The sequence below is a fragment of the Mchenga conophoros genome, linkage group LG7 (assembly GCF_057382185.1).
Source record: "Mchenga conophoros isolate Kocher_MC1m ecotype Shallow Benthic linkage group LG7, M_conophoros_male_GT1.1, whole genome shotgun sequence".
NCBI classification, from domain to species: Eukaryota; Metazoa; Chordata; class Actinopteri; order Cichliformes; family Cichlidae; genus Mchenga; species Mchenga conophoros.
In genome coordinates, this window is record NC_140532.1 from 68,204,582 (window position 1) to 68,226,295 (window position 21,714).

At 47.1% G+C, this 21,714-nt stretch overlaps 1 protein-coding gene across 1 annotated transcript in view; it reads right to left on the minus strand.

Annotated features, from left to right (window-relative positions):
- Positions 1-1,328: 1,328 nt before the first annotated feature.
- The window catches only part of LOC146571707 (uncharacterized), a 72,190-nt gene continuing 51,804 nt past the window's right edge, over positions 1,329-21,714 (minus strand). The window contains exons 7-10 of the mRNA XM_085281029.1: positions 17,520-17,606; positions 8,387-8,459; positions 4,050-4,145; positions 1,329-2,416 (exon numbers count right to left, since the gene is read on the minus strand). Coding sequence (XP_085137155.1) covers positions 2,268-2,416; positions 4,050-4,145; positions 8,387-8,459; positions 17,520-17,606 — 405 coding nt within the window. The 3' untranslated portion in view covers positions 1,329-2,267. The remainder of the gene's footprint in view (positions 2,417-4,049; positions 4,146-8,386; positions 8,460-17,519; positions 17,607-21,714) is intronic.

A 21,714-nucleotide genomic window follows, 5' to 3' on the forward strand; every position in this document is an offset into this window, starting at 1 on the left:
CCACTCTGAGCAGAAACCCACGCCTGTAAAACGGGTCACATGTTAGGGGTATGTTTGACACTCGGCGATGGCGCTCCTGGGAAACCTCAGCGCTGTTCCACGTGTGGCTCTCTCCGTGGTTCACCGCAGTCCCGAAGCCTTTGTCTCTGTGACCTTTCGGGCTGATGATGTCACTGACTTTGTTAGATGGTGGCGTGAGGCTGTTTGACATCTGTCAGTGATCTGAGTGCGGCAGTGAAACTGAACTCAGCTCTTTGTGATTAATCACAGTGATTTCATGATTTCATACTGACTCCCGCACGCAGGGCCGTGAGGTTTGGAGCACTTTTAAATAAAGGACACTCTTTAGTATTAACATCAGGACGGGGGCACAGCGCTGTCAGTGCGCACTGCAGCAGTGGTGTGAGGAAGATGGAGGGTAGCAATGACGTCACAGTGCGAAGATTTCTGTCAGCTGTCGATAAACCGAACGTGCTCTTACACCGTGCACAAGACAGGCTGAAATATCAGGGATTATGGAAGGTGGTGCACGTGTCCATCGCTGTGTCGTCCACTTTGTTTTAAACTTATCTGAACATCACTGCGATGACCAGCAGCAGCGACACTACGATGAAATGTTTTTTTTCAGCTTGCAGCCAATCAGAAGCCTAAAAATACAGCTGACATCATCAAAGGAGACAGCGGTGCACGCCTTCATACTGAGCGCACAGCGGTGTGGTGGAAGCCATCTGCACACAACCTCAAAAATAACTACTCATTCTTTCAAAGCAGCTCATTGCACATTTCCTTATATGGTCATCTGTTCCAAGCTCCGTGCCCCGCCCCTTAGCAGGGTTCCAGAAGTTGAACGTCACACCCCTGAGGTGTTTCTGTGACGCATCACGTGATCCTCTCGCTGCTCGCCTAGCCCCGCCCCTTGTTCAGTCACAGCTAATTTCACTCCGAGGGTTTGTTATTAGTGTCGAGCGTGTCCTCCGCCAGCCCGCTCATTTACTGCTTATCGCTTACACAAACGCCGCCTTATTAAAGCAGATAATGAGTTTAACGCCATGAGCCGGCCAATGGAGCGGAAGCTAATGAAGACATTTATGAGGGTGAAAGAGAGTGAGAGGGTGAGGCGTGTCTGACAGAGCCGGCGCTATCGGCTTCCTTTAAACGACTTCTGTCCCGGTCCGTCAGCGCCACGTTCACAACGGCCCTCCAACGCCAGCAAACCGCTACAGCGTTAGCGATGCACAACAAACCAGTTTATAAGATCAAATGAAGGAGGGTGTTTGGACCGAAGCTCTCTGAGAGAAAATGGAGGAACAGAGTTCAAACAGGTCATATCGAGACATTTTTATTGGGTGAAAACACAGGTACTCTCCAGCTCTGCTCCAGGTAAAAGCCACCTGTCGGGACTAACCGTGGTCACGCGATGCGGGTGTTTTGAGCACAGTCTGGAAGCATCTGCACTTCCTGCATCGACACGTCAGTACTGAGCATCCGATGCCTAGTTCCTGGAATTCTACACCTCTGGATTATTTTGCCTTTGGTTCCTTTAAAGGAGGGGTGGGGAACTCCACCCTGCAGGTTTTAGATCTCAACCTCGGTCAGCACACCTGAATCGCATGATTAGTTCATTACCAGGCCTCTGGAGAACTCTGAGACATGTTGAGGAGGTCATTTAGCCACATGCAGGACACCGGCCCTCGAGGCCTGGAGTTCCCCACCCCTGCTTTAAAGCAGCAAAAGTCAAAGTGATTCAACACGGTGGGACACATGCATCCTGGTGAAACTCCACACACTTAATCCCTGAGATATGTGAATAAGAAGATTTTCTACATGAAGAGAAAGAAATGTGTAAAATCAGAGCGGTTCTGTGGCTCGCTGCTCAGATTGAATATTTCTGTTGATTCACAGAAAACGTCTGTTTTTATTTTTCTATAAAAACACATTATTACAGTCGAGAGTGAAAAAAATGTAATTCTTTATCTGTTCTTCATCACTTGAGGCAGGTCTTCATCAGCAAACTTCATGTCGTCCTTGGATCTTTGCAAGGCCGATTCTGGCCCGCGGGCCTTATGTTTGACACCTCTGCTTGATGAACCTTGGCTTTAAAATGAGGCCCGCCTTGTGTTCAGGTCTGAGTCTGCTCTTTAAAAGTGACACAGCTCACATCCACCTCCTGCGGCCATCTTTGCCATCTGTGGCTCCAAGCCCAGAAACCCTGCGTGGCCCAAACGGGGACAGAGCGGGTCACCGGGTTTCAGGCAGGGCGATCAACTTTAAACATGGAGGTCCAAGGCGTCGTGGGAGGAGGACTGAGGCGGCGTCCTGAACTCCAGGTTGAGCTGTCCCTGACTGCGAGAGCGAGACAGCAGGAAGGACGGCAGAGCGTAACGCTGCGTCCGCTGACGGCGAACACACCTCCCGCCTGAAAAGAACAAAACACACGACTGAGGTCAAACTTTGACCGAAGCACAGATCTCTTTTTAAAAAATTTTTTATTTGTGTATATATATTTATTATGTATTCATTTAAACGAGTAGTTTCACTCTAATAGAGCTGTATTGGTATGCATTTACACTGCATATATAATCTTTTTTTAAATAGCAGTTTTTTATGTGTCAGTCTCAGATCTCTTTTTTTTTATTTTTTTTTATAAACATTATTGTGCAGCACATAAGATCAACAGAACACAGTGTGCTTTGAGGTAGGAGCCAAAAAGGGTGTAGTTTGTGGGTGTGATCACCCGTGTGTACACCTGTGAGCATGGACGCGCTTGTTTTTTTAAAAGGTTCCTTCATGTAATGATCTGCTAGAGGGTGTGGGGGGGCCACAGCCCCGTCCTCCAGGGCATGAAGCAGGTATGGAGGAGATCAAAACTCCAGACATCCAGAGGCCCCCAGAACACAAGAGACCAAGGAAGACCAACAGAGGGGCAGCCGCGCCACAGAAAGAGCTGAGGAGAGTCCCAGATGAGGGCTCACTCAGCAGCCGCGGAGCAGAAGCCAGGGGGAGTTGCAGTGACGCGCCCGTGAGCTCCGCCGGCAGCCAGCCGTGCCTGAGTGACCGAGCCCCAGGCCGAGAGGCCGGGGGCACCCCACCTCCGAAGTGGCTCGAGCGAGCCCCAGGCTCCAGGCCCCGACAAGCGGCCGCCAAGGAGTGAGCCGGTGTGTACCTGGACGCCCATCCCCGGACACAAAGAACCACCAACGCACCGATGTCTGAGGGGGTCCGCCACTGGCAGGGGGAGTGGTGGTGGGGGGAGATAGGCCTCCAAACCTTGGAGGGCCTGAGATGTCCCCAGAGAGGTGACGTCTGATACCCAGCCTGACCGAAGCACAGATCTAAACCCTCCTGTTATACTGTCTCTGTGATCGAGCAGCAGACGGATCCATCTGCAACCAGAGACACCGAGCTTTGACTGGCTCCGCACACAGAAGAAACTCTCTGTGAGGGGAAATGCACCGACGCCGGCCACTCGCCCACACGGAGAGCGTGAAACAGCCTCCACCTCTGCGACCAGCACGGCCGCTGCAGTCGCTCTCAGATTAGCAAAGGTCTGAAAATATCTTTGCTAATGACACTGAAACAATAATTACTGACTCCACAGACTGTAGGTCATGCTTTTATTGTGAAATACAGATTTGCTTCCTTTGGCGTTATAGAGTTTCCATCTTTATTTTTTAAATGAAAAGAACGACAAAACGCGGTGACTACAGAGAACAGGAGAGAAAACTTCACTAATGAGTAACAGTTAATAATAATAATCCAGAAGCTTCTGTTCTCTGTGATGACTTTAAAGCTTTTTGGACATTAAATATAAGAATTTTAAATTATAACAAAAAGTCATTTTAAAAACCAAACTGCATTCGATTTCTTCACGTCAGTGTATGGGCCGCATGTTTGGGTGATGTGGGCCACTTGCGGCCCCTGAGCCACGAGTTTGAGAGCCTGGTACAGAGTAACTTCACTGGCACAGATGGGCTTCCGTAGCCCATGCAGCATGGTTCTGGTAATGAAAACATAAAAAAAGTGATTCTTATAATAATTGTTGGACAGACCTGACTGAGACTCGGGTTTCTCGAAGATGTCGGCGCTGCCGCTCCAGTACTGAACGGCCGTCTTCCCGTGGTAATCTCTGATGTTGGTTTTAGCATCTGATTAAGACAAAACACGACAGTTTCCTCTGGATTAAAATCATATCGTATTGGCATTGTGTATGGATTCTGTTTGAGTCGATGGAGTCAGACTGACAGGAGTGAACATTCAGAGGTCGTCTTTGCAGGGTTCAAGGAAACGCCGGAAACATATCGAGAGGTACATCTCCATCAGTGAATCCTAAACTCAGGTTTAAATTCACAGGAGGACACTTCAGAGAGTCACGCAGACACAGGAAAGGATGTCAACCTGTATCCCTGCATTTCCTGTCAAGTGAAATGTTCTGTTTAAGCCTTTGTCTTCATATTTACAGCTCGGGGGCGCGGCGGTTTGGCCTGATCTCTAATGAAAGACATCTCAGTTTATTATTGGCTTTTATGTGACAGACTGACAGGAAGCTGTCTGTGTGCTGACGCTGCCCAGCAGGAGATAAAAACTGCTTATTCTGGGGTCATCATTCAGCATTTGTTTCATCAACTAAAAGACAGAAACATGCATCTCTGACAGGAACGTCGCGGATAATAAAGGTTTGTTTTTCCTTCAGTATCTGGATCACTAGGAAATGAGATGTGCAATTCTCTCACAAAGTTTTTCACTTTTAAATGTGACTTCCTCACAGCTCAGAGTCTGTGGGACCCTACATCCACAAAATGGACGGATGGACAGAAGGAGCGAGGGATAGATGTAGGGATGGATGGGTGGATGGATGGATGGATGGTTGGATGGTTGGATGGATGTTTGGATGGATGGTGGATGGACAGATGGATGATGGATGGAGGGATGGATGGATGGATGGATGGATGGTGGATGGGGGGATGGATGGATAGACAGATGGATGGATGATGGATGGATGGATAGATGGACAGATGGATGATGGATGGATGGATGGATGATGGATGGATGGATGGATGGATGGATATTTGGATGGATGATGGATGGATGGACAGATGGATGATGGATGATGGATGGATAGATGGACAGATGGATGATGGATGGATAGATGGATATTTGGATGGATGATGGATGGATAGATGGACAGATGGATGATGGATGGAGGGATGGATGGATGGTGGATGGGGGGATGGATGGATGGATGGATAGACAGATGGATGATGGATGGACGGATGGATGGATGGATGATGGATGGGGGGATGGATGATGGATGGAGGGATGGATGGATGGTGGATGGGGGGATGGATGGATGGATAGACAGATGGATGGATGATGGATGGATGGATAGATGGACAGATGGATGATGGATGGACAGATGGATGATGGATGGACAGATGGATGATGGATGGACGGATGGATGATGGATGGATGGATGGATATTTGGATGGATGATGGATGGATGGACAGATGGATGATGGATGATGGATGGATGGATGGATATTTGGATGGATGATGGATGGATAGATGGACAGATGGATGATGGATGGACAGATGGATATTTGGATGGATGATGGATGGATGGACAGATGGATGATGGATGGATGGATGGATGGATGGATATTTGGATGGATGATGGATAGATGGACAGATGGATGATGGATGGATGGATGGATGGATGGATGGATATTTGGATGGATGATGGATGGATGGACAGATGGATGATGGATGGATGGATGGATGGATATTTGGATGGACGATGGATGGATAGATGGACAGATGGATGATGGATGGATGGATGGATGGATATTTGGATGGACGATGGATGGATAGATGGACAGATGGATGATGGATGGATGGATGGATATTTGGATGGATGATGGATGGACAGATGGATATTTGGATGGATGATGGATGGACAGATGGATGATGGATGGATAGACAGATAGAGAAGAGTAAAGTCTCTGGCTGAAGGTCTTTAGTGAAACATTTTTAAACATGATTTTTCTGAAAGGTGTCTCCAGGAGGAAGCAGTTTGGATCTCTGTGATCTCCACAGATAGGAGGCCTCGGGAAGGCGGTGGGTGATCATTGGAGATTAATAATAACAATAATGGATTGCATTTATATAGCGCTTTTCTAGACACCCAAAGCACTTTACAATTCCACTATTCATTCACTCTCACATTCACACACGCTGTCAGTCATCCTTAAACAGAGAACTGACAGCTCGCTGTGTTCGGGTGTTAAGCTTTCACACGTAAATGGTAAATGGCCTGTATTTATATAGCGCCTTACTAGTCCCTAAGGACCCCAAAGCGCTTTACACCTCCATTCACGCACACATTCACACACTGGTGATGGCAGCTACATTGTAGCCACAGCCACCCTGGGGCGCACTGACAGAGGCGAGGCTGCCGGACACTGGCGCCACCGGGCCCTCTGACCACCAGCAGTAGGCAACGGGTGAAGTGTCTTGCCCAAGGACACAACAACCGAGACTGTCCGAGCCGGGACTCGAACCGGCAACCTTCGGATTACAAGGCGAACTCCCAACTCTTGAACCACGATTGCCACGTGTTGCCTGTTGAAGTTTCTCGTGTCGCTCACATCTATCACTCTGTTTCCATCCTGACTCTTTAGTCGGAAGTGTTTTTAAAATTGGATTTTGAACAGGGATCAAAACATACATCTTCCCAGAGCTCAGAGTGGAACATTTCATATGTTTAACATCATGTTTCACCCCTCTGGTGTCGCTGAAGCAGAGCCTGGGCAGGCTTCAGCACCAGGGTACCAAACATCAGGTGATGAATGCCCTGTGTGTCGTGTTTGCACCAACGCTCTCCTGCAGGCTTTTTGCTGTGGGATGAATATTCCTGCTGAACTTTACTGTTTGATGCCACATTTAAAACTTGGGGAAGTTCAATCAGGACACATGCGGCTCACGGTGATATCCCTTTTGTGGAGGCTGGAGGCTGAACGCAGCAGCTAATGGTTACCGCTGGTAACCGACTCTGGTCATTACAGACTGTTTAACTCCCACTGTCGCTCCACCCACCGGCCTCAGAAGGAGAAACCAAAGCTCGCCTCCACGGCAGCGAGGAGGCCTTTTCCTGAAACCATATCTGCACTCGGAGCACCAGCTGAGTCCGGCTGCTGTAATTTCCCTGGTTTCCAGCTGCTTTCTGGTGTGATTTTCAGGAGCTCTCACTGACGTCCTGCACAGTTTGGCTTCTGCATCGTCTCAGGAGTCTGTGAACTCTGCATGCTAAAATCGAAAACGTGCAAACTCATCGTCTCATCTTCCCTGGCACAGAAACGACAAAGTCCTTAAGGAATCTGGGAGAAGGCTGGAGACCCGTTTATATCCGAGCCACCGGCGTGGGTCAGAAGCTGCAGCAGGTGGAGCTTCACGTGAATACAGTTTGAACTGAAACCGTTTGATTGGCAGCTCAGATCTGCTGATTTCCTGCTGCGTTTTATTTTGGCGGGTTCTCCTCCGTGGCCATATGGAAACATGCTTCATGTCTGACCCTGCAGACCGTACATGTCGGCGGCCGTTTGCGTGCTCCGACTCACAGCATATGGCAGTCTGTGGCTACAGGGGTTCAAACCGCTGCTCTGCAGGGATCGTCACAAGTCCATCATGAAGCGCCTGGTGGCCTGAAGCGCAGGTGTGCCTCATTAGCTCATTAGCGAACTGCCCGCCTCGCCTCTTCCTGAGGAGGAGGGCGGAGGTGAGCATTTGGACTTGTCAGTCTGAGCGCTGGGTGGGTCTTTTGTCTGGCAGAGGTGATCTGCATCAGTGCTTCTTCACCTCTGCCAGCCTGCGAGGCGTGCAGGAGAACAATCCCTCGCTATTTGATTTGTGGTGTGAATGTCAATTTGAAAACTTCACACGAAGAAAAATCCTCACATGAATCGTGCTTCAGTGGAAAAACAGTCCGGACACGAAGCTGCAGCTTACGGACAGGTCATTGTGATCTTTGGTCTGACTGTTAGCCGCTGCTCTAACTTCTGCTGTTTTAACTTTAATCTGCACATAAACCGACAGACAATTTTAAAAAGTCTGCATGCAGAGCTGGGTGCTGCAATAACGATCTGGGAAAATGAAGCTGAGATGAGATCAGTCTTAGTAAATGTGAAATTTTCATGCTGCTTTTTAATATTCCAAACGATAAACAACGTCTCCTCGTCAGCATCAAGCTCGTCTTCATCAAATATCAGAGACAAGAATGGGGCGGCTGCAGAGTGCAGTGCGACTGTGGCCTTCATCAGTTATTAAAATAATAATGAATTACATTAATGATACTGAACACTGTGATGAAGAGAGGTGGTGAAGGCAGACTCACTCTGAGTGTTGATCAGGGTCTGAACGACGTCCTGGTGTCCGTGAATGGAGGCCAGGTGAAGAGCTGTGTAACCCTGTGAAGATTATCAGCTGTTACCTCATCACTCACAGCTGCAAACACTGAAGCAGCTTCTCGTTAGCTCAGTCGTAGAAGCTATATCACTGTGTAATTGTACACGGTGACTTCACGGACAGGACCTGACAAAGCAAACTACCCGAAACAAACACTAACCTACCACATTTACTCTAAACTACCACAAACAAACACTAAACTACCACATTTACTCTAAACTACCACACAGACCCCAAACTACCGAAAAAAACCCCACTCAACTACCACAAACAAAGGCTAAACGACCACATAGACCCTAAACTACCGAAAAAAAACCCACTCAACTACCACAAACAAAGGCTAAACGACCACATAGACCCTAAACTCCCACAAAGAAGCACTAAACTACCGAAAACAAACACATAACCACCACAAACAAACACTAAATTACCCGAAACAAACACTAACCTACCACATTTACGCTAAACTACCACAAAGACCCTGAACTACCACAAATACTAAACTACCACAAAGACCCTAAACTACCACATAGACCCCAAACTACCAGAAAAAACACACCGAACTACCACAAAGGCTAAACGACCACAAAGACCCTAAACTACCACAAAGAAGCACTAAACTACCACAAATAAACACATAACTGCCACAAATAAAAACTAAATTACCACAAAGACTCGAAACTACCACACAGACCCCACACTCCCAGAAAAACCCCACTCAACTATCACAAACAAAGGCTAAACTACCACAAAGACACCAAACTACCACAAACAAACATTAAACTACCACAAAGACCTTAAACTACCACTTTTACTCTAAACTACCACTGACAAACAACCAGAGACACCAACCACCAAAGATGCAACCCCAGCCCCCTCCCCCCTGACAGACTAATTGGTGGATGGATGGATGGATGGATGGATGTTCAGGTGGATGGATGGATGGTTGAATGGATGGATGGATGGATAGATGGATGGATGGATGGATGTTCAGGTGGATGGATGGATGGATGGATGGATGGCTAGATGGATGGATGGATCGATGGTTGGATGGATGGATGGAGGGATGGTGGATGGAGGGATGGTGGATGGAGGGATGGATGGCTAGATGGATGGATGGATGGATGGATGGATGGATGGATGGATGGATGGAGGGATGGTGGATGGATGGATGGTTGGATGGCTAGATGGATGGATGGATGGATGGATGGATGGATGGTTGGATGGATGGATGGATGGAGGGATGGTGGATGGATGGATGCGCTGTCTTGTTGTGTTCAGGCTGTGTTTGAGCTGTTTACCTGTTACCATGGTTACTTTTCTACGCACTCACATCAATGCGTGAGCACTTCCTGCCATCAGCAATAACAGCAGCTATTGTTCTCGGTTTCTTTGGAGTCAAGAAGAATCTGTGAGCGTGTCAGTCTGAGCGCTCTGATCACTGACAGATGCTTGTCCACGCTGCTTCCTCTGAGCAGCGAGTGTGTAAAGAGGACGTGAGCATCATTTGTACACTTTAACACAACGAATCCCAGAGGAGGAGCTGCTGTCAGTGCCATAGACAAACAGACGCCCTCTTTGCTGTCACGCCGCCATTTAACGTTCGGTCTGTGACAGCAGACAGTCGGTGTTCATTACAAGGACGGGTCTGTAGTTAACGGGCCGTAAACGGGCCTGGAGAACACAGAGACGCCTCGTCGTCACACTCCTGCCGTCCTGTCAGCGCCCTCGCCGCGAGGCGCACGCTTTCCCAGTATCACCTCTAACGATCAGAAGAGGCTCTCTCAGTTTGACTGCTGGATCATGCGCTTCTTTGAACAAACAACAGATAAACACTTATGCGTCACTTTCAGGAAACACGCCATCTGACATTTCGCTGAAAGGTTGAGCTGCTTTTATGTGTTCAGGTGCACTTTGAGCTTCATATCGCAGGTAAAGGCCACCTCAGCAGGAGGTCCTGAGAGCCAAGGAACATCAAGGTGAGGCCTCAGCCTGATCTAAGAAGTGCCAGCGACACCCCAGAGCTGCTCTACGTTTCACTCTCATTAAATGCAACCTGCTAAACCACCTCAGCGCGTATGCTAACCCGTTAACTAACCAGTGTCTGTGAGAGCAGACGGACACATCTGCTCTGAGCTGATTCTATATCTGTGAACAGATCACAGTGAAACACTGCTCTGATGGTGATATCTGTAGCTTAACCACAGTCAGGCAGCTCTTACTGTGACTAACCCGACCCCCACCGTTCCAGCTGTTATCCAGCAGTTACTGGCTGTTATCAGTGGTATTGTTCATCTACAATTATCTACAATGACCTGCTGATAAGTCAGAATTTAACACGAGGCTCAGTTTATCTCAGACAACGACAGGCCTTCTGCTCCACCCTCTGCAGTTTACACATATTCAATAACTGCTGTGGAAGTTTAGCTTCATCAAATGATGCATGGATGGATCCCATTGGCCCATTTACAGCTCGTTTCTATAAATCTATAAATATGGAGTGTTTGATAGAGTTGTATGTGTAGACAGTAGTAAGTATGATTACAGTAATGTCCACAGATACCAGTTTGGAGACGCTCACTCGGCATGTTTCCACGCTCTTCCGCGTTGTCATGGACACAGGTTTACCGGTGGAAATGTCAAACGCAGAGACCCGCTACGACTGAAGCAGTCACAACTGAGTTATTTCTACAGTCAGTTTTAGGCGTCTGCTCTTATCGATATAATTCCAGGTCTGCACATCGATAACAGAATTTTGACGTGTTGCAGTCTTTGAATAATGGAGATGTAAGAATTCAGAAGACTCTGGGGTAAATAAGGTGATGGAAACAACTGCTGATTGATCAGTCTGAACCCATAATTGAATCAGATACAGCGACCTAAAAGTCCACAAAAATCCCTGTTTGATGTTTCGGTAATGCCCTAACCCACCAGCAGGAACAAGACCCAATGCTAGAACATAATAATATACATTATTATTATGAAGCCACTTTATTCGGTTGCATCCTGAACATTAAATGCAGTTTTAGTGGTTTAATGTTCTGCTTGATTTCTCAGAGATGTCCGTGTGTTGGACGTCTCTGACATGTTTATTTATAAACAGGCTTGGGACAGATTTCTCAAATATTTGTGTTTCCTTGTGTTCTTCTGCTCTAATGACAAACAAGGATTTATAATAACAGGTCAGAGTAAATGTCAGTGTGGACCTGGCCTGTTTGTGCCACACTTCTGTGAACAGTTATTTATCATAACAGCCATAAAAGACGCAAACACGCCCAAACTATGACAAAGACATCAAAAGAAATCTGAGCTCTTCTGACTGAAACAAGCTCCAAGCCTTGCTCCTGTCTCTTTAAGGCCTACTTTCTTCTGATTGACCGACATCTGGAAGCCTGTCTGCGCAGGTGGACCTGCACTTGGTGTAGCAGACAGACAAAAACTTCCTTATTTACCCCAGAAAACTTCAGATAGACTCAAAATAACCAGAAGGAGACACAAAGTCTCAGAACACCTTCAAAAATGAAATGAACAGAGAGAGCGCAGACGGCGAGCTGCTGCCAGGTTTCATAGGAAGCGGGATTAAAGAAGCACGCGTCCACACGCTGCTGTGTTTCCTGTCAGAGTTACTGCATCGGAGCAGAGAACGGACACTGCAGACGCTCGAGTGAGAATGATATCAGAGTGCCGGGAACGTGAGCCTAGCTGTCGGGGTGGAGATGCCAGAAGGCGTTTTGTGCGGTGTGCTGCTCTGTGGACTCAAAGGTGACTAAAACACGACTTACCCCCTTCAGAGAGCGGCGAGCGGCATGAGGAGGTCAGAGAAACACAGAGTTAAATTCAGGAGATCAAAGACGGTACCGCTCCGGGCGCTCCGACTGAAGCTCCATCGACTTAAAGAGCGAGACGGCTGATCTGTAGGACCGCTCGTCTCTGTGGAGATCTCAGAAACATACTTACATGCTGGTGAGGAGGATGAGCCGAGAGTGGGGTGAAGAGGCGGGAAAGAAAAACAGAGAAACAGGGCAATGATATCACTGAGGAGGAGGAAGATGTTTAGACCTCACAAACACTTTTTTACACGTGAACAACGTCAGCCTCTTCACCACAGGTGGAGAACTCCAGGCCTCGAGGGCTGGTGTCCTGCAGGATTTAGATGTGTCCTTGATCCATCACAGCTGATTTAAACAGCTAAATGACCTCAACATGTCTTGAAGTTCTCCAGAAGCCTGATAATGAACTAATCATTTGATTCAGGTGTGTTGATACAGGGTGAGATCTAAAACGTGCTTTTCCCCGAGCTCACCACAGCGCCATGTTTTTTTCGTGAACTGCATTAGAGCAGCTTTTAAGATCCAGGTGATTCATAGAAGTCCACCATCCTCTGCTTGGCCACTTTAGGAAGCCTGCCGAGGGGCAGCCCAGTCGAACAACGCGTTTATACTACAGCTGCCCTGTAATAATATCACATTACTGGTGTCTCTACATCATCTCCAATAAATACAACAGCAGTAAGGAAAGGCCTTTAATCATATTTTTAGTGACAAAATGTGAAGCTGATTATTATATTATTATTTCACTAAGATGCCAAATTACAGCTCATGTACTTGGATTCCTGAACAGAAAGACGAGTGTTCTTCAGCTGCTGGGAGGTCATTACTGAGGCCTGCAAACATCCAGGAACACCTCCGAGTTTCCAGGGAGCACAAAGATCTTTGTGGCAGCTGCATCCACAGCAGAGATCCCAGCATGGTTTGGAGGCGTGGGCAGGTTAGTGAAAATCAACGGTATCATGAACAAGAAGGTCGAGTGGAACACGTCCTGGAGCGGAAGTGACCGATCGTGGGCTCAAACACCAACAATCGTTAAAGCTGCGGGGACAATCTGACCAGGAGAAATGAGTGTGGAGCTAACGGACTCAAAGATCGATGGCTCAAAGGTTTCTTTGGAAGTAAAAAAAAAGCTTTGATGACGTTTCTTGGTTATCTTTCCATCATGGACAACCCCTGTCACCCCATGCACACCCCCATGATGGACCATCGGAGCAAACGCAGCAAAAGACTCATCGCCCCGAAATGCAGAACTGACTGCCACAGTAAATCCAATAAGACTGTTTATCTCTTCCTCACTCTGTAGGTGATTTTCCTGAGACTTACCAATGTTATTCTGTTCCCTCTCAGACCGTGCAACAGTACCTTGTTTCATCCCCCATCATACTCTGCTACTCCCTTTATTCTATTGCACATTACTGTCACTTTCTAGAATCGCCTGCACTGATAGTTCAGTTATTTATTCTCCAGGATAGAGTTATATATATTACTTCGTTAGAGTTATTTGATACTATGTCTTGCACTATCCTACTGCATATTACTGTACACTACTATTCTTATTGTATATATTGTATATATTGTATATCTTATTCATCTGTTCCTCTGTCTCTCCTGCTGCTCTGAGCATGTACATGACAAAAGAATAGGGATGGGTATCGTTTAGGTTTTATCCGATAGCGGTGCCAAATCGGTACTTTTGAAACGGTGCCGGTGCTCAAAAGGTGCTTAAAGAATGGAGAACACAAAATTGGTCCTAAAACCTCTCATGCTCAGCTGTTTTTTGTAAAAAGATAACAATGTTAGCCTTTTCTGCAGCTATGGGGCATATATGGTATCACTCTTGGCTGGAAGCAGTGCTTAAACAATGGAAAAAACACAAACTTTGTCCAAAAACCTCTCATGTTTAACTGTTTCCCACTTTTTCTTTGGTCATTTTAGCCTTTTTGTCCAGGGTGAAGGGAGTATCTGCCATCAAACAAGAAGACAGCCGCATGTAGCTATGATGATATTTGCTAGTTCACCTTACATGCATTAATGTAATAACGTGGTTAGCCTACTCAACGTAAATTACACACGAACAACATTAAGCTACTCACGCAGAGAAGAACGGCTGCTGCTGCTTCATCATCCTCATCATTCCTGCTACACTGGCAGGGCTAGGGGCCAGGACTCTCCTCTTCGTGTTTTTGGGGATGTTGCTAACTCGATAACAGGCACCACACCCGCAGTAGATGTGCTCGGTGTGAGGTCTCGCAGCAAGCTATCAAATACGGCGCATTTCTCGGCTTTTTAAAAAAACGCTATGCGTCGCCAGGTGTTTCATCGGATTCGAGGTGTTACCTCCTTTGACAGCATCACAGTATCAGCTTAAAGCACTTGTTGCTGCTGAGTTTGCATATTTTGCTGTGAAGTACAGCCAGACTTTGACCGCTTTGCCTTGGGCATTTTTAATCTGTAGCTCTGCTCTAAAAGAACGTACGTACCTGGACCCGCCTACTATCCTCGGAAACGTAAAATGATTGGCTAGAATCGAAAGTGTATCACAGCTCAGGAAAAAAAAGCACCGAAATAAAGCACCGAAATGTGCGCTGCTTTTCGGTCTGGTTACTACCGTTTATGTCAGAACCGACACCGGTACCCATCCCTACAAAAGAATTTCCCTCGGGATAAATAAAGTCATTCTTATTCTTATTATCTGTGAATAAGCACTGTTAGCTGCTCTGTGCTCTTGTTTGTGTGACCAGAAGGGGGGCACATACCTCGGCAGGAAGCAAGTGAAAATCCCCTGCATGCAAAAACATTTTAATACTGGTGATTGTATAATCTCTTCTAAGGCAGCTATAAGGCACCTGCCCCCCAGCTGCCCCCCTGTAGAGCCACCCCTGGTGACCTGGCTACTTTGTCCCACATTTACGTCTAATATGAAAATTCAACATATTTAACAGGGAAACAGCTTTTTTTTCGTATTCACAAAAATCTTCCTGACATTTGGGGCTTTGCTGTTTCCTCCACAGTTAATTAACCACCCGCTCTCATCCAGCCGTGATTTTACGGCATGACAGAAGCACGCAGGTGTCCTCACAAGAAATCTGTTTGAATGAATAAAAGCGGTTTTATTTATTTTCATTTAATTCATGAAATGAATAATAATTGTATTTCAGCGCACAGTTTAAATCGGCCTTGTTTCCTCCTCTCGGAGCAGCACCGAGGCGAGCGTTTACGCGGCTGCAGGAACATCCATCAGCGAAGCGCCGAAGCCTCCAGATCGTTACCTGAAGCGCGAGCGCTCCTCGGCTCGCGATGCCGTGCTATGGATTATTGATTTTTGATTTGCTGGCCGCTCGAGCTGAGGGCCTTTTTATCAGAGCCATTACCTCCTTAACGATCAGAGACAAAAGTTAATTATGTAATTATGGAGCCAATAAGTGACGTGTCTGCTCCGCTTTGTGCTGCTGAGGCTGAAACATTATCTCCTGTGTGCACATGATCGGCAGCGGCGGGCGGAGGCAGCAGATTAACGCTCACACAGGCAGATGCTAAATTGAATTCTCTGGACCCACGGCTGTCTGGGAAGCCATTAAGTAATCTCAACATTGGCCCTCTTGAATCACTCTTGAATCACTAAAAATCACTCTGCGCACGCTCTCTTTTATTGACTGTGAAAGAAAAGAAACAAACACGCGCCGCAAGCATTTACGAGGGAATGAAGTGGGAACAATCTGCTGACACAAATATGGGTTATTCTCCCTCTCGTTGCTCCGTCTGTGGCCGTGGAGTTTATAACTCGTCTAGTTAAATGACGGCTTTAACTCTTCTGATTCGGAGGATTGTGATTGGCTCCTGTGGTTTGGAGGACTCTGCTCTTCAACTGCCCTCAAAGTAATCGAGTATTTTTCAGTTCAGCTTTGGGACTTATTCTAAAGTTTTCCAGCTTCACATGAGGATGTTTAGTGCCACGGTGTGATATCCATCCCGTCCATGCAGGTCCAGTAAAACCTGCAGGAAGCGAGTGAACACGCCCTCTGCAGAGGGAGCCCGGTGAGGTCACAGGGTTACTTAAACCACTCCTCGGTGGCGGGGTCTCCGTGGTGGTCCACCCAGACTGCTCTGGGTCACGTCTCTGCTCCATCACCTAGATGTCAGGCCCGGCGGAGTCAGTGAAGGGGTGGAGGCTCTTTGCTTCATCAGGTGGTGATCTCCAGCTCACAGTGGGACAGTCTGCAGCTAAGCCTCTCCACCCCCCAACCGCCCTTCTGGTCCTCAGCTGGATCGTCCTTCCCACCCTCGCCTGTGACCACCACAGTGATGAGCTTCCTGTGGAGGGTGGCTGGGCTCAGCCTTGGCGGAGGGAGAGGCCACACCTCCCCAAATCTGATTCTTCCTGCGGTTTCTTCCTGTTAAAGGGAGTTTTTCCTTCCCGCTGTCACCAAGTGCTTGCTCGCAGGGGGTCATGTGATTGGTGGTTTTCTGTATTATTGTCGGGTCTTTACCTTGCAATATAAAGTACGTCAAGGTGACGGTTAAAACTGAGTTGAGTGATTCCCACAGGCTGTCAGCGAGTGCAGATTACATTTAGGCGATAACACTTTACAATGAAGTAAGGACTTCCTGTTTTATAGCTGAACGCAGCTCAGGTATCAGGAGGTTATCATTATCTACGTCTCTGTGCTGATTTGTTTTCTTATTGAGGAATCACTTTTCAAATCTGCGACTGGTGTTTTGAGATGAATTAAACTCTTAAAAACTGCTGTAAAAAATGACCTTAGGGCTTAAATTAAACCAAATTAAAGAGCGAGCTTTCCTCGGTGAGCTGCAGCAGAAGCAGGAGGAGGGTGACGGCTGAAAAACGCCAGCCTGTTTGCCACTCGTCAGCAGGTTAACGCTCTGAACTTCACACACGATGCAGTAATTGGAGGGGAAAGGCCTCATGGGGCGTCCACTGAACTGGAGGTTAAGGGAGAGCGCGAGAGATTTAACTGGATAGTCATAAAGCCCCTGCAGGCTTGGCAGGAAGGAGAGAGAGCAGTACAGCTGCAGTGAGGCGCTGATATGTGAGAGAAGCAGAGGCCTTTATTTTGGCGGTTTAGGCTGATGTATTATTGGCAGACTGACACTGATTCTCCTGTACACGTGCGCTTCAGTTCAGCCCTGATAGTTTCTTAGATTAATCTTCAATGTGCAGTTTATAAACAACATCAGTCCTGAGCGCTGCACACACACCAAACACACACTCACTGATCTGACGTTGACGTCGGCTCCAGAGTGAAGCATCATGTCCACGGCATCCTCACGGCCGTGCCTGGCTGCCCAGTGAAGCGCCGTCTGAAAACACACACACGTCTGGTTTACTATCTTTGTGGGGACATTACATTGACATAATGCTTTCCCTAACCCGTACCCTAAACCTAACCATATCCTAATTGTAACCCTGACACTAAAACCACATTTTGAGTCTCAGAAAAGTCTTCAAACTCATGGGGACAGCACTTTGTCCCCATAATGACTGTTTGTCCTAGGGATGGGTATTGATAAGATTTTCATGATTCCGATTCCATTTTCGATTCTGTTTAACGATTCGATTCTTTATCGATTCTTTTTAAAAAGGAGAACACTAAGTTCAATTAGCTTAGAACTTTGTTTTATATCTTCTCTTTGAACAAGACAGACATTTAGGAGTAACATGGCCTTACAAACCCAACAGTGAGATCTCAAGAGATCCAGCCTACGGCTCTTCAATGGGGTGTCACAGGGTCCCCAGGAAAAAAAATTGTAAATGTAAAATAATAAAATAAATATTCTTCTGTAGCAATAACAAAGTATAACATAAATTATTCTGTAGCAATTACACAAGAATATCCAGTAATGTCCCTGCCTACAATTAAACACATTCACTTACTGAAAATCATCTTCTGTGGCAAACGGGTGCAAGCCTTTGACCACAAACTGAGTCACTGCTCGGTGACATTCGTCTATCCTGGCCTGAAAGGAGACGCTACCGGCAGACTGCAGCGAGAACTGCCAGCATCTGAGCCAGACTCTGTCTGTCTCATCATGGTCACTAAATGCACAGTAATGGCAGGTTTGTAATAAGGCGGATCGTGCTAACATAATATGCTGTTAGTTGATTATTTACCTGCCGCATTAACGGGAGAGGACGTGCAAACGTTACCGCTGCTGCTGGGTTGAGATTCACGAGTCCGGAGCGAATTAAAAACACGACATTCTGTCATGGTCCGCGGCCCGGCGTCCGGGGTGCTGCTGGGATGTCCACGCCCACGAGCGTGGCTGCTAACCCCACACCTGCATCCCATCCCAGGCGATCACCAGGTGGACTATTTAATCCTGCCCTACCTGCTGCTCCACGCCAGTCCATAGTCGCCTCTCAGCGGTAACGTACGCCTGCGGGAAAAGAACTCGTATGACAAACTCTCCATTGGACCTAACACTGTTTTTTTTTCCCTGTGTACCCAGATCACAACTCGGCGTGTTTTTGTTTTCGAGCCACCTGCCTGTCCACCTGTCCACCTGTCCGCCTGAGATTTGGTTCACATTCAGCTTCGCCGTCTCGACCCCTTTTGGAGCTCCACCCCCCTCTGGTTCACTCGGCCCGGCTATCACCCCTCTCACAGCCCCGCTCTCGGCGTTCTCTGTGCGGTCCCTCGGTTTCTTCTGGTTTCATACGTTGTTTTTCTGGCTACCCTCACGGGACACCTTTAGTTGCAATAAAAATTACTTTCTTTATTCGCTCCTACCCTAGTGTGTGTGTTCTGCTACTGGGTCCTGCCTACGCTCGGAACTTCGGTTCATGACACATTCATTTAAGGTCATCGTGTGTTTTGTGAGCAAACGCTTTTGCATATTCGTAGTGTTTCCTCCCTTAAATGAAATATCTACTTTGCAAGTATTGCAAGTTGCCCTGTTGTCATCCGTTCTCGTAAAGTGTAACCAAACTTTTGAGTGTTAGGCGCCGTGTTTCCTGCCAGGTAAATGACGCTCCGCAACATGGTGACGTCATTCGGGGCGACTGGAATCGATAAGGGAATCGTTTGCAAAAATGGCAAACGATTCCAAGGAACTGAAACAGTAGGAACCGGTTCTCAACAAGAACCGGGTTTCGATACCCATCCCTAGTTTGTCCCCACAAGTATTGTGGCATGACAATTTTCTGTCCTCACAAAACTATCTAAACATGCACACACACACACACACACACACACACGCACACACACACACACACTGTGAAAGTCTGATGATTTTCAGTTTGAGCAAGCTCTTCTATTTCCACCTCCCCCTTCCTGATCCTGGCTCTCTTCCTGCTAAAAAGCAGTTCTTCCTTCCCACTGTCACCAAGTGCTGCTCGTACATTGTAGTTGGAATTTTCTAATAAAATCGCTGTTGGGTCCATTTTCTGCTACATAACGTCTAACCGCCTTTCAGAAACCCAAGGTCACCTTACAAAGAACACAATTAATAAAAGGAACAGTAGTGATAAAATACATCAAATAAGTTAAAATTACAAAACAGAGCGTGACAACAGATAAAATCAGCATTAAAGCGAATAAGCCAGTTTAAACAGATGTGTTTTGAGCTGTGTCTTAAGTACAGAGAGGGAGTCAATATTTCTTAGTGCAGGAGGAAGAGAGTTCGAGAGCCGAGGAGCAGAGCGACTGAAAGCTCTGCTCCCCACAGTGATGAAGTGTGAGGATGGAACGGTAAGATGATGATCTGAGAGGGCGGGAAACAGTGGTGATATGGAGCAGGTCACACAAATATGCAGGAGCAGATTTATGGACACACTTGTATGTAAGAAGTAAGATTTTAAAGTTTATCCTGGTTTCTACGGACAACCAGTGAAGCTGCTGAAGAACTGGGGTAATATGAGCTCTTGACGGAGTGCAAGTTATGACCCGAGCTGCAGAGTTTTGAAGAAGTTGGAGTTTATGAAGGGACTTTTTAGGGAGAGCAAATAGGAGGAATTAGTAGAGTCCATGTGAGTAAACTGGTGGCACAGCTGTGGATGCATATAAGGCAAAACACAGAGCCTGTTTCTGTGACATGGGAACATCAAGAGATGTCAACAAAACACCAGGAACAGAACTGTGGAGCTTCATAAGTGTGGCTCAGTTTGAATACAATTTGGTGCCATTTACAATTAAGATATACAGATAGTTTCTCTCTTTACTCTTAAAGTTAACAAATATGTTTTTATATTTATCTAAAAAATAAACATTTAGTCTGATTTGATGTTACAATTAAAAAAGTGTTTTGATCTGAAGGGTAAATATCTGGTTTCCACTGTATATTTGATGATTGTCAGCACAAAGAGGGAGAGAGAGGAGCAGAGAGAGAGAGAGAGGAGCATAGAGAGAGGAACAGAGAGGGAGAGAGAGGAAAAGAGAGAGAGAGGAACAGAGAGGGAGAGAGAGGAGCAGAGAGAGAGAGGAACAGAGAGGGAGAGGAACAGAGAGAGAGAGGAACGGAGAGAGAGAGGAACAGAGAGAGAGAGGAACAGAGAGAGAGAGAGAGAGAGGAACAGAGAGAGAGAGAGAGGAAAAGAGAGAGAGAGGAACAGAGAGGGAGAGAGAGGAGCAGAGAGAGAGAGGAACAGAGAGGGAGAGGAACAGAGAGAGAGAGAGGAACGGAGAGAGAGAGGAACAGAGAGAGAGAGGAACAGAGAGAGAGAGAGAGAGAGGAACAGAGAGAGAGAGAGAGGAACAGAGAGGGAGAGGAGCAGAGAGAGAGAGGAACAGAGAGAGAGAGAGAGAGAGAGGAACAGAGAGAGAGAGAGAGGAACAGAGAGAGAGAGAGAGGAACAGAGAGGGAGAGGAGCAGAGAGAGAGAGGAACAGAGAGGGAGAGGAGCAGACAGAGAGAGGAACAGAGAGAGAGAGAGAGAGAGAGGAACAGAGAGAGAGAGAGAGAGAGAGGAACAGAGAGAGAGAGAGGAGCAGAGAGAGAGAGGAACAGAGAGAGAGAGAGAGAGAGGAACAGAGAGAGAGAGAGAGGAGCATAGAGAGAGGAACAGAGAGGGAGAGAGAGGAAAAGAGAGAGAGAGGAACAGAGAGGGAGAGAGAGGAGCAGAGAGAGAGAGGAACAGAGAGGGAGAGGAACAGAGAGAGAGAGGAACGGAGAGAGAGAGGAACAGAGAGAGAGAGGAACAGAGAGAGAGAGAGAGAGAGGAACAGAGAGAGAGAGAGAGGAAAAGAGAGAGAGAGGAACAGAGAGGGAGAGAGAGGAGCAGAGAGAGAGAGGAACAGAGAGGGAGAGGAACAGAGAGAGAGAGAGGAACGGAGAGAGAGAGGAACAGAGAGAGAGAGGAACAGAGAGAGAGAGAGAGAGAGGAACAGAGAGAGAGAGAGAGGAACAGAGAGGGAGAGGAGCAGAGAGAGAGAGGAACAGAGAGAGAGAGAGAGAGAGAGGAACAGAGAGAG